At 41.6% G+C, this 19,384-nt stretch overlaps 1 protein-coding gene across 1 annotated transcript; it reads left to right on the top strand.

Annotated features, from left to right (window-relative positions):
* Positions 1-20: 20 nt before the first annotated feature.
* Positions 21-18,097, top strand: LOC138873655 (uncharacterized). Its single transcript, XM_070152131.1, has 4 exons — positions 21-556; positions 671-749; positions 17,854-17,928; positions 18,041-18,097. Exons 1-4 carry the CDS (start codon positions 21-23, stop codon positions 18,095-18,097), a joined length of 747 nt encoding a protein of 248 aa, XP_070008232.1.
* Positions 18,098-19,384: the final 1,287 nt, after the last annotated feature.

The following is a 19,384-nucleotide window of genomic DNA, read 5'->3' as shown; positions in this document are numbered from 1 at the left end:
AACTACCTGATGAGGACGCAATGGTCATTGAAGTTCAACCTTCATGGAAGATGTACTTTGATGGTGCTGCGCATCGTGGGGGAGCCGGGGCTGGCGTAGTATTTGTCACTCCTCAAGGTGAAGTCTTGCCCTACTCCTTCACCTTGACACAACTCTGTTCCAACAATGTTGCTGAATATCAAACATTAGTACTTGGGCTTGAAATGGCCGTTGATATGAAGCAATTGCAATTGCAAGTCTTTAGTGACTCCCAGTTAGTAGTCAATCAGCTTTTGGGTAGTTACGAGGTCAAGAAGCCTGAACTACGCCCATATCATGATTACGCAAAAAAGTTGATGGGGTGGCTCAGCGATGTGACGATTCAGTATGTACCAAGGAAAGAAAATAAGAAAGTTGATGCTTTAGCTGCTCTAGCTTCATCATTAGCCCTACCTGACCAAGCACAAGTTATCGTCTACCAAAAATGGGTAGTACCACCGCCAAATGAGGTCAAAGGTGAAGAAAACGAACTCAAGCAGCTTGTTGCTGTTTCTGAAGTTGAGAAAGAAGAATGGCGGCAACCCATTATCGACTACTTATGCTATGGGATACTTCCAGAAAATCTGAGGAGAAGGACTGAAATCCGTCGTCGTGCACCTCGTTTCCTTTACTATAAGGATACTCTATACAGAAGGTCATTCGAGGGAATACTCTTGCGATGCCTAGGAGAAGAAGAAGCTCTCCAAGCTTTGCAAGAGGCACATTCTGGGGTATGTGGGTCACACCAGTCCAGACCAAAGCTCCACTTCCATATAAAAAGGATGGGATATTATTGGCCAACGATGGTAAAAGATTGCTTGGACTACGCTCGAAGATGCAAAGCTTGTCAATTCCATGCGAATTTTATTCATCAACCTCCTGAAATATTGCACCCGACTGTTGCATCTTGGCCATTTGACGCTTGGGGATTGGATGTTGTTGGACCACTGCAAAAGCCCTCTGGTGGGCACCTATACATCTTGGTTGCAACTGACTACTTCTCAAAATGGGCTGAAGCTATTGCTCTTAAGGAAGTAAAAAAGGAAAATGTTGCAAGTTTCATCCGAGTAAACATTATTTATAGATTTGGCATTCCTCGTTACATAATAACGGATAATGGAAAGCCATTCAATAATAGGTTGATGAACAGGATTATTGATCTCTTTGGCTTCAAGCAACGTAACTCTTCGATGTACAATGCTTTCGCCAATGGTCTAGCTGAGGCATTCAACAAGACTCTATGCAACTTGTTAAAGAAAGTTGTCTCCAAATCCAAACAAGATTGGAATGACCGTATGGAAGAAGCTCTATGGGCATATAGAACGACTCATCGCACGCCAACACAGGCGACTCCTTATTCACTCATTTATGGAGTCGAAGTCGTCTTGCCACTTGAGAGTCAAATACCTTCGTTATGACTGGCTATTCAAGAAGGGATCACTGATGAAGAAAATGCTCGACTTCGATTAGCAGAGTTGGAAGCTCTTGATGAAAAGAGATTGGAAGCTCAACAGAGTCTTGAATATTATCAAGCTCGATTGTCTCGCGCCTTCAATAAAAGACTTCGTCCGAGATCCTTTCAAGTAGGAGATCAAGTCCTTGCCGTACGAAGACCCATAATTACTTCCCATAAACCTGTAGGGAAATTCACTTCAAAATGGGATGGGCCTTATGTCGTACAAGAATCTTATTAAAGTGGGGATTACAAGCTGGTTGATGCAGATGGTATAAGAATCGGGCCACATTGAGAGTAATCTCTCGAAGAATCGGGCCATTTTGAGAGTAATCTCTCCAAAAATCGGCCACATTGAGAGTAATCTCTCCAAGAATCGGTCCATTTTGAGAGTAATCTCTCCAAGAATCGGGCAAGGATGAATACTCATCCCCTCACACCCCAAGATTATCTTCTTCATGCGTGGATCATCTTGTTAAACAAGAACATATCTTTCTCGCTTGACCTACAAAGAAAAAAAAGGGACAACAAAACAAGAAAAGCACGAGAAAAGAAGAAGAAATTACCTTCGCGTTAATGCCTCCAATCGTCAAAGAAACGAATTCAAGGGCAACTTGAAGATGCCAAAAGCTGATTGATGCTCAAATACATGAGAATGTGGCTATTTATAGATTTCTCGAGGCAACACATTAAGTGGCTTTGCCGATGTGGGACTGCCATGATCAATTCCAACAAGGAATTAAATTGCACGAATTAGTCTCCTAATCGAAGATGGGTTACTGTGTGCCGGCGTGTACCCACATGCAAGTTCAAAAAGGCATTCCCAATGAAGTAAGGAAACGTATCTTAGCAAGTCTAAGTGGAAAGGAATATCATCTTTGTCCAAAACTTAAAGTGAATATATAATTGCCTTATTAATGCATGTGAATGAAGAAAGAAAATTATTTCTTACACCAGAATTTTGAATTGCAAAGAAAGAGAGTCATGTGCAAATCTTTTGAAATCAATAAGCACAGCGGGCCATTTTATGTAACTTGTGGTATGACGTACTACTTCCAAAATAATAGCAAATAAAGCTATTACTCTTTTACTTAATTTGACAATGAGTCGTTTTAAGCTACAAGTTGAAAGGGATATACATGAATTAACTCGGCAAAGCGCTTGTAAGAAAGGATGATACAAATTGTTCTTGTAAATACTTCAAGTCTAGTGTTTAAAGTTTATACCTTGACAAGTCTTGAAGTAGGGGGCATTTATGGGCATATAAATTTTGTTGAAATTAAATTCATTAAATAATTTGGACTATATTTTAAATTCAAGATATATTGGTCCAAATAAATATTATGGGCTAATATAATTGAATTAATTATTTAAGTTCAATAAATATTGACTGGGCTAACCCATTTAATTGGGTTACAAATGATGAGCCCATCTCATTAGGCCCAAGAAGTCATCTTCCTAGAGGCCCAATGCCACGCGTCAAATGACGTGGCACGCCAAGTCAAACGAAAGAGCCAATAGGATCGTGTCATGTGTCAAAATGACAAGGCATGCCCAGTCACACTAAAAGGCCAATGAAATCACGCCACGTGTGCAAGTGACATGTTCTGGCCAATCAAATGCGGCCATGTCACATTTCAATTTGATTGGTCGGAAAGAGTTTATTTTTATCACAACTCCTCCTTTCCACAACTATAAATAGGGGTCTTCATAACTCAGAAAAGACACCAGAAGTTATAACAAGAAGCAAGAAAGAGCTCGTGGATCAAACGCTGCAAATTCATCCACAAGTTTCAGGCTTCAAGTTCAAGTTCAACAAATCAAGTTCAAGTTCAAGAACGAAGAACAAATCAAGGTCAAGTTCAAGCAATCAAGCTCAAGCTCAAGAACAAGATTATCGTTCGAGGCAACAAATATATATTCAAGATCAAGCTCAAAGGCCCTTGAATTTATTTACTATTGAAAGGAAGAATCAGAGGATTCATAGAGATTGTAACACTCAAATATTCGAAATAAAATACTATGATTGTTGCGATATTTTTCGGTCTTGATTTTATTTTCTCGACGCAAATTTATTGTCTACACATACAACTTCAAACTATATGTTAGGCAGGATTTTTTTCATGTTAATTATTCACATGTTAATATAAGGATCGCTAGGTTTGTAATAATTAGTTTTTTTTTTCATTCCTTTATTTTTGTTTATTAAATATAAGTAAAACTCACTCGCAATATATCGGATAAAATATGTCATTCTGTCATATGAGCTCTAACACACTCCCTTATTCTACTACACCTTTTCTTTATAATTAAGCGATATGTTTTCAGTTAACCTGATCTACTTCTATTTTTAGTATAACTAATATTTCTTTTTAATTTTCAAAAAAGAAAAAATCGAGTTCCTTAAAAATGGGCTTAAAAAAGGAAGGGTGGTTTCGAGGAGAACCAAAGGAAAATTCAGCTCCATTTTCCAAACTGTTAAAAAACAAAAACCATCTAAGAAAAAATACACCCAAATTATCATCTATAAAGAAAGTATTAGATAAGATACGATCTCACTATATATTTCTATGATATAAATAGATATACTATCTTATTAACTTGACTAAATTACCTATAGTTGCATTTTGACTTCAAGCATTAAAACGATTTTGGCGTCACGTCATTGTTTCACTTTAATTGCTACATTAAAAATTTTATATAAATAATTGATTAAATATTTATGTGCAAAGCATGTACATAACTTTTTCATACCTCATAAAATAGATATAATATAATTAAAAATAACATTAATTAGCTTTTTAATATGATTGACGGGAAATATCGTGCAATGCATGTTGATAGAGACTAGTTATATTAAAAATGGAAACCCTTAATTAAAAAGTTAAATTACTTTTATGCCCTAGCCTAAACAGCCTAATTACCTGATTTATTTAAAAAAGAAAAATATCTGCCTCAAAAAAACTTACGAACCGATGTGTCCATTCAAAAGTGTGTTACTCATCCATTGAAAGGATGCTTTGTTTATTGAATTCATTCCATCAACATTAGATTGCGAAGTATCCGAGATCTCCCTCTTTTCTGGTCTAAATTTGTTGCACGCTTAATTGGTGTCACGACCCTAAACCTAGACCCGGTCGTGATGACGCATCTCGTGAAGACAAGGCTAGCCGACACCATACCCAATTCATTTTAAACAATTAAAATAATATAATTAGGTCATTAGCATAATCAAATCCCAATAGGAACAATAAAATAAAATAATTTACGGAATAGACATAGCCCGACATCGGGGTGTCATCAGTCATGAGCATCTAATAACCGAATAAAATAGAAAGAGTCTACATGGTCTATTACAGAACTAAAACAAGAGAAAATAAGATAGAGGGAAGAAGCACTGGGCTGCAAACGCCGAGCAGCTACCTAGTGAATCTCCGAAAAATCTGCTGGGAGCTCTCAACCCTTGCAAGCAGGACATGAAGTGCCTGAATCTGCACACGGGGTGCAGGGATTAAAGTGAGTACTCCAACTCCGTGAGTAATAATAATAAATGAAGATTGAGAGATAAGAAATCACGTAAAGGCACATCAACAGGCTATAGATAAGCAGTAAAAGCCAGTAAAAGCAATGAAACAGTGAAAACATGTAAAGTCACCTCAGTTTAGTTTAAACTTCTTTAAAATGCCTTTTTAGCAGTTAAGCAAGTAAATGACAGGCAACTAGAAAAGATAAACACATAAAAATCCGCCCCTCGGGCGATAACATGGAACAATACCAGCCCCACGGGCTATATCTCATATCACAATGGGTACTCGCATTCACTGGGGGTGTACAGACTCCTGGAGGGGCCCCTTACGGCCCAGGTGCAATATCAAGCCATCTCGTGGCATAATCAGTAGGCCCTCAGCCTCATATCAACAAGCCACCTCGTGGCGTACAATCTCAGTCCCTCGGCCTCATAATTATAATCAGTGTATCACTGCTATAGCGTGCGACCCAACCCAAAAGTATCCTCACAACACATGCCCTCGACCTTACTCAGTCAGAATCTCATAAGCCACTAGGGCAACAGTAAAACATGATGCTTAGCCCAAATATCATTTGAAAATATCATTTAATGTGTTAAAACAGATAACTTTGGCTGAGTTATGAAAATAGTAGAATATAGCATGACTGAGTACAAGTATAAAGTCAAATCGGTGAGGAAATATCAGTAAAAATCTCGTGAGAGTCCAAATAGTTGGCACGAGGCCCAAATATGGTATTCAGCCCAAAATATGATGATAACAAACAGTTTTCAATCAAATACGCGGTAAAACAGTCATTCGGGATGGACTAAGTCACAATCCCCAACGGTATACGACCCCACGCTCGTCATCCAGCGTGTGCGTTACCTCAGTATAGCACAACGATGTGAAATTCGGGGTTTCATACCCTCAGGACTACATTTACAATTATTACTCACCTCAATCCGGTCCAAACTCTAGCATGCGACGCCTTTGCCCCTCGAATCGGCCTCAGCTCGCGTCGAATCTATGCAAAATCAGAATCACGACGTCAAAATATGCTAAGGGAACAAAGCCCATGCGAAAATAATCAATTTACAATATAAATCTCGAAATTAATAACACCTGACCCCCGGGCCTACGTCTCAGAATTCGATAAATTTTACATTATTAGACTCCTTATCTCCCCACGAGTTCATACACATCAAAAGTCCCAAAATTCGACCACAAATGGTCCCTCAAATCCTCAAGTCTAGGTCTCCAATACCAAGCCCTAGTTTCCTCAATTTTAACCCTTAATTTCCACTAATACCATGATTAACCAATGAAAAAAATGATCATAAACTCAAGCAATGAAGCTTAGGGAACTTACCCAACTGATTTTCTTCGGTTCTATGAATAAAGTAATTCGAAGCAAAAATGAGGGAAATGGAGCGGTAACTCATGAAACGACCGGTCAGGTCATTACATCCTCCCCCTCTTAAACAAACGTTCGTCCTCGAACGGGTGAAGAAACATACCTGAAGCTTCAAACAGGTGAGGATATCTGCTCCACATTTCCGGCTCGGTATCCTAGGTAGCCTCCTCCAAGGGCCGACCTCTCCACTGCACCTTCACTGAAGCTATATTCTTTGATCTCAACTTTCGAACCTGATGCTCCAAAATAGCTACTGGCTCCACATCATAGGTCAAATCACCATCTAACTGAACCATGCTGAAATCCAGAACATGAGACGGGTCCCCAATGTACTTCCGAAGCATAGAAACATGAAATACCGAATGCACACTCGACAAGCTGGGTGGCCAAACAAGCTCATAAGACGCCTCCCCAATCCTCCGAAGTACCTCAAAAGGCCAAATGAACCGAGGACTCAATTTACCTTTCTTCCAAAATCTTATAACACCCTTCATGGGTGAAACCTTCAACAGAACCTTCTCACCAACCATGTAGGACACATCCCTAACCTTCCTGTCAGCATAACTCTTTTGTCTCGACTGCGCTGTACGAAGCCTCTCCTGAATCACCTTCACCATGTCTAAAGCATCCTGCACCAAATTTGTACCCAATAGCCTGGCCTCGCCCGACTCGAATCAACTAACTGGAGATCTACACCTCATACCGTACAAAGCCTCATATGGAGCCATCTGAATACTCGACTGATAACTATTATTATAAGAAAACTCTGCGAGTGGTAGAAACGGATCCCATGACCCTCCAATTTAATGACACAAGCGTGCAACATATCCTCCAATATCTAAATAGTGCGCTTGGACTGCCCGTCCGTCTGAGGGTGAAAAGCTATGCTCAACTCAACCTGAGTACACATCTCTCGCTGTACTGACCTCCGAAACTGCAAAGTAAATTGAGTGCCCCTATTTGAAATGATGGAAACTGGGACACCATGCAAACGAACAATCTCCCGGGTATAGATCTCTGCCAACCGCTCTGAAGAATAAGTAGTACACACAGGAATGAAGTGCGCGGACTTGGTCAGCCGATCCACAATCACCCAAATAGCATCGAACTTCTTCAAAGTCCATAGGAGCCCAACTACAAAGTCCATGGTGATCTACTCCCACTTCCATTCTGGAATATCTATCTACTGAAGCAAGCCACCCGGTCTCTGATGCTCATATTTCACTTGCTGACAATTGTGATACCAAGCTACAAATCCCACAATGTCTTTCTTCATTCTCCTCCACCAGTAATGCTATCTCAGATCTTGATACATCTTTGCGGCACCCCGATGAATGGAATACCGCGAGCTATGGGCCTCCTCCAGAATAATCTCCTGAAGCCCATCTACATTAGGCACACATATCTGGCCCTGCATCCTTAACACCCTATCATCACCAATAGTCACATCTCTGGCATCATCGTGCTGAACTCTATCCTTAAGGTCAAGCAAATGAGGATCATCATATTGGCGCTCTCTGATACGATCATATAAAGAAGACCGAGAAATCACACAAGCCAATACCCGACTGGGCTCCGAAATATCCAACCTCACAAACCAATTGGCCAAGGCCTAAACATCAACTACAAGAGGTCTCTCCCCAACTGGAATATATGCCAAACTCCCCATACTCACTGCCTTTCGGCTCAAAGCATCGGCCACCACATTGGCCTTTTCCGGATGGTACAAAATAGTAATATCATAATCCTTTAGCAACTCCAACCATCTTCGCTGCCTCAAATTAAGATCTTTCTGCTTGAACAAGTGCTGGAGGCTACGATGATTAGTAAACACCTCACAAGACACACCATACAGATAATGCCTCCAAATCTTCAATGCGTGAACAATGGCAATCAACTCCAAATCATGAATAGGATAGTTCTGCTCATGGGGCTTCAACTGGCGAGAAGCATAAGCAATAACTCTACCCTCCTGCCTAAAAAACACACCAAATACCAACTCTCGAAGCATCACAATACACGGTATAAGGATCTGAAGCTGATGGCAATACTAACACTGGAGCTGTGGTCAAGGCAGTCTTGAGCTTCTGAAAGCTCTCCTCACACTCATCTGATCATACAAACGAAGCACCCTTCTGAGTTAACTTGCTCAAGGGCGATGAGATAGATGAAAATCCCTAAACAAATCAGCAATAATAACCCGCCAAACCAAGAAAATTGCGAATCTCTATAGCTGAGGACGGTCTGGGCCAACTCTGAACTGCCTCTATCTTCTTCGAATCAACTTGAATACCCTCACTGGACACCACGTGCCCCAAGAATGCCACTGAACCAAGCCAAAACTCACACTTGGAGAACTTTGCATAAAGCTTCTCCTCCCTCAATCTTTGCAACACAGCTCTCAAATACTTCGCGTGCTCCTCCTGACTACGCGGGTATACCAAAATATCATCAATGAAGACTATGACAAACGAGTCTAGATACGGCCGGAACACGCTATTCATCAAATGCATGAACGCTGCTGGGGCATTGGTCAGCCCAAAAGACATTACCAAGAATTCGTAATGACCATATCTGGTCCTGAAAGCTGTCTTAAGAATATTCGAGTGCTTGATCTTCAGCTGGTGATAACCTGAACGGAGATCCATCTTGGAGAACACTCTCGCTCCCTAAAGCTGGTCAAATAAATCATCGATACGAGGCAAATGATACTTGTTCTTGATTGTTACTTGGTTCAACTGCCTGTAATCAATGCATATCCTCATAGTGCCATCCTTCTTCTTCACAAATAGAACCTGCGCACCCCAAGGCGACACATTAGGCCGAATAAACCCCTTATCAAGGAGTTCCTGAAGCTGCTCCTTTAACTCCTTCAACTCCGCTGGTGCCATATGATACGATAGAATAGAAAGGGGTTGAGTGCCCAACACTAGATCAATACCAAAATCAATATCCCTATCCAGCGGTATGCCCGGCAGGTCTGCAGGAAACACATCGGGGAAATCCCTCACAACTAGAACAGAATCAATATTGGGAGTCTCTACACCGACATCCCTCACAAAGGCTAGATATGAAAGGCAACCCTTCCCAACCATACGTTGGGCCTTCAAAAATGAAATTACCCTACTAGGAACATAATCAGTCGACCTTCGCCACTCAATCCGTGGCACACCTGGCATAGCTAAAGTCACTATCTTAGCATGACAATCCAAAATAGTACGACACTGAGATAGCCAATCCATGCCCAGAATAACATCGAAGTCTACCATACATAACAACAATAGATCCACTCGGGTCTCCAGACCCCCAATAGTCACCACACATGATCGGTACACACGGTCTACAACAACAGTATCGCCCACCGGAGTAGATACATGAATAGATGAAACAAGAGACTTACGGGGCATTTCCAAATAACGAGCAAAGTATGATGACACATAAGAATAAGTGGAATCGGGATCAAATAATACAGAGGCATCTCTGCGGCAGACTAAAACAATACTTGTAATAACAACATCAGAAGCAATAGAATCGGGTCTAGCTGGAAGTGCATAAAAACAGGCCTAAACGCCACCTGAGTGACCTCCCCCTCTAGGGCGACCCCTAGCTGACTGACCTCCACCCTTAGCTGGGTGGGTGGGTGGTGGTGAAGCAACTGGTACTGAAGCCGACGGCTGGCCCCTCAACTGAGATGAACCCCCAAGACAATAAGGACACTACCTCCACATGTGACCCATCTCTCCACACTCATAACAACTCCCGGGTGCTGGAGACGGTGACTGAAGGGAACTCCTAGCACCAGAATTACTAGAAGATGCACCCGGCATAGAAGAGCCTTGAACTGATGGAGCACGAGACGAACTTTGAGCTATAAGGGCACTAAGTGATGACTGACCCTGATGAGAACTGTGAGAACCATGACCCGATGACGCCCCACGATAACCTAGGCGAGCTGGCTCAACATGCCTAAATGGACGACATTTGTCGTGCTGAAACTGACCTCTCGAAGGAGCACCACCATAACTACCTGATCCCCGAGGCCTCTTGGCCTCCTTCTCATCTCGCTTCTAGCGACGAACTGACTCAATCTCTCGAGTAATGTCTACAACCTCCTCAAATGTAGCACTAGACACCCTCTCCCTAGTCATAAGGATACGAAGCTAATAAGTGAGGCCATCAACAAGCCTCCTAATCCTCTCTCTATCTGTCGAAACCAACCAAATAGCATGACGATCTAACTCTGAAAACCTCATCTCATACTGCGTCACAGTCATCTCTCCCTGACGCAACTACTCAAACTGCTTGAGCAGCTCCTCTCTGTGAAAATGCGGCACATACTTCTCCAAAAAGAGAATGGAGAACTGCTGCCAGGTAAGGGGTGCTGCACTAACAGGCCTATGCCTCTCGTACGCCTCCCACCAAGTAAAGGCAACTCCAGAAAACTGAAAAGTAGTGGAAGCGACCCCTCTGGTCTCTAGAATACCTGTTGTGCGAAGAATCCGCTGACACCTGTGTAAGAAACCCTAGGCATCCTTACCATCTGCACCACTGAAGGTCGGAGGCTAAAGTCTACCAAACCTCTCCAACCTGCGCTGCTCGTCCTCTAGCATGGTAGGAGCTACATAGTCCTAAGCATCTGCAACCGGCTGGGCTGGATATGCCCCCGGTGTCTGAAGTCCCTGCACGACCTGCTCAGGTGTGCGAGCAGCGAGAGTCTGATTACCTCCCCCGGTCTGAGAAGTAGTTGCGGCTGTAGTAACTGAAACCGCCTGAGCTAGGCTAGTGCATACCGATAGAATCTGAGCCAAGGCCTCCTGAAGACTCGAAATCACAATGGGCACAGCTGGTGCCTGAGCTGGTGCTGCTAGAGCGTCCATAACTGGGACTTGATCTTGAACTGGGGCGGCTGGTGGATCTGCAGGTGCTGCCCTAGCTGCTGTACGGGCCACACCCCTCCCCTTACCGCGACCACGACCATGTCCTCGGCATCAACAGATTCGCACGACAAGAATTTCAAGAATATGAAGTTTTCCATAAAGGTTCTGCAGCTTCTCGAGGATAAATATAGACGTCTCCGTACCGATCCGTGAGACACTAAACCTACTCATGACTCGTGAGACCTATGTAACCTAGGCTCTGATACCAACTTGTCATGACCCTAAACCTAGACCCGACCGTGAAGGCGCCTCTCGTGAAGACAAGGCCAGATGACACCACATCAAATTCATTTTAAATAGTTAAAATAGCATAATTAGGTCATTAGCATAATTAAATCCCAATAGGAATAGTAAAATATAATAATTTGCGGAATAGACATAACCCGACATCGTGGTGTCACCAGTCATGAGCATCTAATAACTGAATAAAACAGAAAGAGTCTACATGGTCTATTATAGAACTAAAACAGGAGAAAATAAGATAGAGGGAAGAAGCACTGGGCTACGACCGCCGAGCAGCTACCTAGTGAATCTCCGAAAAATCTGCCGGGAGCTCTAAACCCTCGCAAGCAGGACCTGAAGTGCCTAAATCTGCACACGGGGTGCAGAGAGTAAAGTGAGTACTCCAACTCAATGAGTAATAATAATAAATAAAGACAGAGCGATAAGAAATCACGAAAAGGCACATCAACAGGCTATAGAGATGCTGTAAAAGCCAGCAAAAGCACCGAAACAGTGAAAACATATAAAGTCACCTCAGTTCAGTTTAAGCTTCTTTAAAATGCCTTTTTAGCAGTTAAGCAAGTAAATGACAGGCATCTAGAAAAGATAAACACATAAGAATTTGCCCCTCGGGCACAATGTCAACAAAATCCGCCCATCGGGTGATAACATGGAATAATACCAGCCCCTCGGGCTATATCTCATATCACAATAGGTACCCGCGCTCACTAGGGGTGTACAGACTCATGTAGGTGCCCCTTACGGCCCAAGTGCAATATCAAGCCATCTCGTGGCATAATCAGCAGGCCCTCGGCCTCATATCAACAAGCCACCTCGTGGCGTACAATCTCAGGCCCTCGGCCTCATAATCATAATCAGTGTATCACTGCTGCGTCGTGCAGCTCGACCCAAAAGTATCCTCACAACACAGGCCCTCGGCCTTACTCCGTCAGAATCTCATAAGCCACTCGGGCAACAGTAAAACATGATGCTCAGCCCAAATATCATTTGAAAAAATCATTTAATGTGTTAAAACAGAGTAAACATAGCCGAGTTATGAAAACAGTAGAATATAACATGACTGAGTATAAGTATAAAGTCAAATCAGTGAGGTAATATCAGTAAAAATCCCGTAAGGGTCCAAATAGTTGGCACGAGGCCCAAATATGACATTCAGCCTAAAACATGATGATAGCAAACATTTTTCAATTAAATACGCGGTAAAACAGTCATTCGGGATGGACTATGTCACAATCCCCAACGGTGCACGACCCCACGCTCGTCATCCAGCGTGTGAGTCACCTCAGTATAACACAATGATGTGAAATCCGGGGTTTCATACCCTCAGGAAAATAATTACAATCATTACTCACCTCAATCCGGTCCAAACTCTAGCCCGCGACGCCTTTGCCCCTCGAATCAGCCTCAACTCGCGTCGAATCTATCCAAAATTAGAATCACGACGCCAAAATATGCTGAGGGGAATGAAGCCCATGCGAAAATAATCAATTTACAACATAAATCCCGAAATTACCAAAACCCGACCCCTGGGTCCACATCTCGGAATTCAATAAATTTTACATCATTAGGCTCCTTATCCCCCACGAGTTCATGCATATCAAAAGTCCCAAAAGCCGACCACAAATGGTCCCTCAAATCCTCAAGTCTAAGTCTCCAATACCAAGCCCTAATTTCCTCAATTTTAATCCTTAATTTCTACTAATACCATGATTAACCAATGGAAAAATGATCATAAACTCAAGCAATGAAGCTTAGGGAATTTACCCAGCTGATTTTCTTCGATTTGCCCTAGAATTCACTGCCTTAGCTAGTTTCCCGTCTTCAAAAATGGAGAACTTAGACAAAAATTCGCGAAGGAAACATTATATACTTCTGGCCCAGGGATTCCGCATCTGCGGCCCTTTTACCGCTTCTGCGATCTAGACCACCACACCTGCGATTTCTACTTAGTTGACCATTTTCGCATCTGCGGTTGAAAACCTCGCACCTGCGCTACCGTAGGTGCGCCCACTTTACCGCTTCTGCGGTTCCTAAAGATCTTCCTCTTAGCCATATCTGCGGCTCCTTCCACGCTCCTGCGAGCCCGCACATGTGGTCCCCTAACCGCAAGTGTGGTTATGACAGCAGACTACAACTTCAGCTGCCATTTCCAATTTCCATTCTTTCCATCAATCACCCGAAATCACCCTGAGGCCCCCGGGATCTTAACCAAAAGCACAAACACATCATATACCACTATCCAAACTTATACCAATCTTCAAAACACCTCAAACAACATCAAATCAACCAAAACACATCGGATTCAAGCCTAAGTTTCCAAAAATCTTTCGAATTACGCTTTTGATCAAAAAGTATACCAAACCATGTCCGAATGACCTGAAATTTTGTACACACATCCCAAATGACACAACGAAACTACTACAACTCCCGTAATTCCATTTCGACCCCTATATCAAAATCTTACCAATCAACCGGAAAACGCCAAAATTCCACTTTCACCAATTCAAGCCTAAATCTACTACGGACCTCCAAAGCACATTCCGATCATGATCCTAAGTCTCAAATCACCTTCCGAAGCTATTCAAGCCGTCGGAACTCACATCCGATCCCTCTAACAAATAAGTCAATATCCGATTGACTTTTCCAACTTAAGCTTCCTTAAAAGAGACTAAGTGTCTCAAATCTTACCAAAACCTTTTCGAACCCGAGTCAACCAACCCGATCACGCGTAGAACCGATAAATAAAGCAATAAAAAGCAGAAATAAGAGAAACAAAGTGGTAACTCATGAAACGACCGGCCGGATGTTACAATTGGTCTATGCTCCAAAGTTAAGAAAGAATTCTGAAATCCTTGCTCGTCATGCAATTGAGGGGGGAGATGTTTGGGTAAGTTGGTCAAAAACTCATTCTTTTATTTCTTTCTTGCTTTTTTTTTTTCATGGATTTTTGGAGGACCACTGGAACATGCTCTCAATATTTAGTTGGATTAATCAAAAACCTCAAATATATATAAAAATAAAATAAAATAAAGAAGAAAAACTTACTAGCAGACAGAAAATGGCAGTTGAGAATAATTTGATCATTTATAGATTCTGAAAATATGTTAAAACCCTTTTTGTTATGCTAGAATTATGGGATTTTCAAAATTATTGGGAGCAAATTGAAATATACTACTATTATTCTAACCATGGTTAAGACTCATATTTTGTAGATTAAATTTAAATCATTAATAACGAAAAGAGATATAGGTCATCCATCCAAGTAGGAACTTGGGAAAATAGAGACGATATAAAACGGAGAGGAGTTGAATCCACCAATTAGTAGTATAAATAGAATAGTTATCCCCTTAGCTTTATAATATATATTTTTTACAGTTACACAAAAAATAACATATCATTCTCCATAGCTATAATGTTAAATCTTCTATAAATTTGAAAAGTATGTTATTGTTCTTCTTTATTCAATCTACTATACTACAATTTTAAAGCTCCTTATTCTTATTGAGTTCAGTTTTAGGGTAGAAAAAAATATAGCATTCAAAATTTGATTTGACTTTTGTCTTCACCATTTTGATTTAGAATTACTTTAATGCTTTTATATTCCCATCGTTTTACACATATTATCTAATCTATACCATATGGATAAGTTAATTTTTTGTTATTATCTGCTTAGCTATGTGATTCAACAAACATGAGTTATTGTAGGATGAATGAGATCCCTCACTCTTAATCTGGGATTTTGATTTCGAGCTCTGAGTATAGAAAATGAGCCTTACACAATACGAATCAGGATTAGTCGAGGCTTCAATGCGGATATTGGATCACCGGATGAAAAACCAAAAAAGAAAAAGAAAAAAAGTGATTCACAATTTTCATAAATTTATATATCAATTATATAGCTATTAATATATAGAGCTAAATTGTGAATCATTGTGATGACCCGAAAGGCCATCACTTATTCTAGAAATAAATTCTGTGTTCCGAGGCCTAAAAACCTCCTATTTGACTCACCTCAATTTGCGTGCACCGTCTGGGCTTGTATCCGGAAAGCCATTATGTAAAAATCTGTGAAAAATGGTAAATTTTGCTTTTAAAATAACTTTGAGTTGATTTCGGTCAATATTTTGGGTAAACAGGCACAGACCCGTGATTCGATGGTCCCGAAGGGTCCATAGGAAAATATGGGACTTGGGCGTATGCTCGGAATCGAATTCCAAGGTCCCAAGCCCGAGAAATAAATTTTTAAAGAAAATTATTTTCTGGAATATATATGAGTTTTTGGAAATGAAATATGTTTGAAGTTGATGGTATCAGGCCCGTATTTTTGGTTCCGGAGCCCGGTACAAGTTTGAAATAATAATTTGGTTGAATCTGTAAAATTTGGAAAACATCAGGATTGGTTTGGTATAAAATGGACTTAAAGTTGAGAAATTGGAATTTTGGGTGTTCTTGGATGATTTTATGAATTTGGAGTTCAATTCATAATTGTTGATGTTATTTTGATGATTTGATTGCACGAGCAAATCTGTATGATGTTTTTAGGTTGGTGTGCATGTTTGGTTTTGGAGCCCCCAGGGCTCGAGTGAGTTTTGGATAGGCCATAGAGTGGAATCGAACTTAGGAAGTTGCAGGTTTTCAGCTGGTATGTGTTGCAGACCTTGATCTTGCAATTGCGAGGTTAGGTGTCTAATTGCAAGCCTATCAGGATTGGGAATTGCGAGGGTCACTTCACAATTGCGAAGTATGCCCTGGCCAGCTTTTTTCGCAATTGCGAGCAATCCTTCGCAAATGCGAAGGAACCCAGGTACCCCATCTGTCGCAAATGCGACTTCGCAATTGCGAACATTGGTCGCAAATACGAAGATAATAAGTCCCTTAAGGGTTCGCAATTGCAAACCCTGGTTGCAATTGCGACATCTGCAACCTGCAAATTAATAACTTAGTCAAAAATCTTTCATTTTTCAAACCCTTTCAAAACCTAAACATCTTTGGGCGATTGTTCAAAGACAAATGCCCTTCTAAATCGATTGTACGTCATTTCTAACTCGTTTTTATTAATCTTTAACATCTTTTCTTATGATTTCAACTCAAAATCCCCAATTTTCATAGAGGAAATTGGGTGTTTTGGGTAAAACCTAAGTTTTTCAAATTTTGGGGATTCGGACCTCGATTTGAGGTCCGATTTCGAAACAAATTATATCTTTGGGTTCGTGTGTGAATGGGTAATTAAGTTTTGGTTCGAACCTCGGGTTTTGACCATGTGGGCCCGGGGTCGATTTTTGACTTTTTGGGAAAAACTTTAGAATACCTATTTTCATGCATTAGAATTGATTCATTTAGCATTTATTGATATAGTTAAGTAACTTATGGCTAGATACGAGCGAATTGGTGGTGGAATCAAGAGGTAAAACGGTAGTTGAGGTTTGAATTGAGTTCGTGGCATCAAGGTAAGTGTTTGGTCTAACCTTAGCTTGAGATATTAGGAGTTGTGTCTTATTTGTTATGTGTTAATTGTGGAGTACGACGTATAGGCATGGTGACGAGTATCTATACGTCGGTGTCAAGCATGCCCGTGCGTCTCGTATTGTAATTGTTGTGACTCTATTGTTATTTGTTCATGCCTAATATGTGTATTTCCATTGTTGGTTCCCTTACCAGGATGTTATTAACTATGATATTGTCTCCCTTGTCGGGATGTTATTGTTTATGATATTGTTCCCTTGCCGGGATGTTATTGTTTACGATATTGTCTCCCTTGCCGGGATGTTGTTGTTATACTCTTGTTCCCTTGTCGGATTCTTTTATGATTGATGTTGACTTGTAAATGGGAGCGGGTTGCACGCCTGCAACGAGATATATGAAATGGGAGCGGGTTGCACGCCTGCAACGAGATATATGAAATGGGAGCGAGTTGCACGCCTGCAACGAGATACATAAAATGGGAGCGGGTTACATGCCTACAACGAGATATATATGAAATGGGAGCGGGTTGCACGCGTGCAACGAGATACATGAAATGGGAGTGGGTTACACGCCTGCAACGAGATATATATGAAATGGGTGCGGGTTGCACGCCTGCAACGAGATACATGAAATGGGAGCGAGTTGCACGCCTGCAACGAGATATATGAAAGTGAATACTATGGTAGTTTTCCTGCCTGCAACGAGATATATGAAAGTGAATACTGTGGTTGTTTTCCTTATCCTTGTTAGTAATTGAATCTTGATTTCTTTACAATCCTCTTTTGATATTCGGTTGTTACTTGATATTCCCTGCAGCATGTTTTCCCCCTCCCATCATTAGCTATAAATATCTGCTTTTATTTTTCCGCTGTATATGATTTAACTGCACAGGTTTATTTGGTAGTCTAGTCCTAGCCTCGTCACTACTTCGCCGAGGTTAGGCTAGGCACTTACCAGCATATGGGGTCGGTTATGCTGTTACTACACTCTGCACTGTGTGCAGATACTGATACCAGAGCGTTTGAGCCACATTGAGGTTGCTGCCTTCAGTCCAACATGAGACTTGAGGTAGTCCTGCAGACGTCCGCGAGTCTTGGTGTCTCCTTCTATCATTTCCTTCTATTTTTACTTATTCAGAGACAGAATCGTGTATTGTTATTCAGACTTTATTTGTAGTACTCTTAGACAGTCTGTGAAATTATGACACCAAATTCTGGGTAGAGTTGTATTTAGACTTCCACAGTTTGTATTAAGTTAGCTTATCAGATTTCGTCTTTCGGTTTGTTAATGATATTATTATTTTCGTTGTTTTGATATATTGGTTGAAATTAATAGGACTTAAAGGTTTGAAAAGGATAACTAAATCGGAATAGTTGGCTTGCCTAGCTTTCACTAGTAGGTGCCATCACGACTCCCGAGGGTGGGAAATCCGGGTCGTGACAAGTTGGTATCAGAGCTCCAGGTTACTTAGGTATTATAATTCACGGACAAGCTTAGTAGATTCTGAGGGATCGGTATGGAGACGTCTCTATTTATCCCTAGAGGCTACAGAGTTAGGAAAAACTTCACATCTATTCTTTCCCGTCAAGCGGTTCAATTTCTCAATGCTAATTGAATTTCTACTATGTGCTGTCGTAGATGGTGAGAACACGCGCTTCCTCATCCACTTATCAGCAGCCTGAGCCCCTATCAGCAGCTCCCACGAGGGGTAGATGGAGAGGCCGAGGTCGTGCTAGAGGCTGAGGAAGGGGTAGAGCTCAACCAAGAGCAGTAGCACTAGTGACGGAGCCTCAGGTTGAGTTTGATGATGAAGTTTTGGCCTAAGCAGTTCCGGTGGGCCCAACTCTGGTCCCAGAGGGGTTCATTGCTACCCCAGTACTCTAGGATGCTCTGGTATGTTTAGTTGGCCTTATGGAGAGTGTCACCCAGGCAGGTTTGCTTATTGTAGCACCAACCATCTCTCAGGCTGGAGGAGGAGCCCAGACTCCTGCTACCCGCACTCCGAAGCAGATGGCTCCCCAGTTTGAGACTTCAGCAACTCAGCCAGTTGGAGCAGTTCAGCTGGGTGTGGTAGCCCAGACCGGTGATGGAGCAACTATGTCTGCTGATGCCTTGTGGACATTGGACAAGTTCACCAAGCTCTTCACTACAACTTTCAGTGGTGCATCTTCTGAGGATCCCCAGGATTATTTAGACTGGTGTCATGAGGTTCTCAAGAACATGGGGATAGTGGAGACCAATGGGGTCGACTTTGCTACTTTTTGCTTATTTGGATCTACCAAGACTTGGTGGAGAGATTTTTGTTTGGCTAGACCAGTTAGATCACCAGCTTTGACTTGGGATCAGT

The sequence above is a fragment of the Nicotiana sylvestris genome, chromosome 7 (genome assembly GCF_000393655.2).
Source record: "Nicotiana sylvestris chromosome 7, ASM39365v2, whole genome shotgun sequence".
Classification (NCBI taxonomy): Eukaryota; Viridiplantae; Streptophyta; class Magnoliopsida; order Solanales; family Solanaceae; genus Nicotiana; species Nicotiana sylvestris.
Note: the sequence above shows the minus strand (reverse complement) of the source record. Positions and strands in the feature narration are given on the sequence as shown.

Coding starts and splice junctions, on each gene's coding strand:
- LOC138873655 (XM_070152131.1), top strand. CDS start 21: ATGGTCATTGAAGTTCAACCTTCATGGAAGATGTACTTTGATGGTGCT. Junction 750..17,853: donor TGCAAGAGGCACATTCTGGG/GTATGTGGGTCA, acceptor TATTCCCTGCAG/CATGTTTTCCCCCTCCCATC. Junction 17,929..18,040: donor TATATGATTTAACTGCACAG/GTTTATTTGGTA, acceptor CACTGTGTGCAG/ATACTGATACCAGAGCGTTT.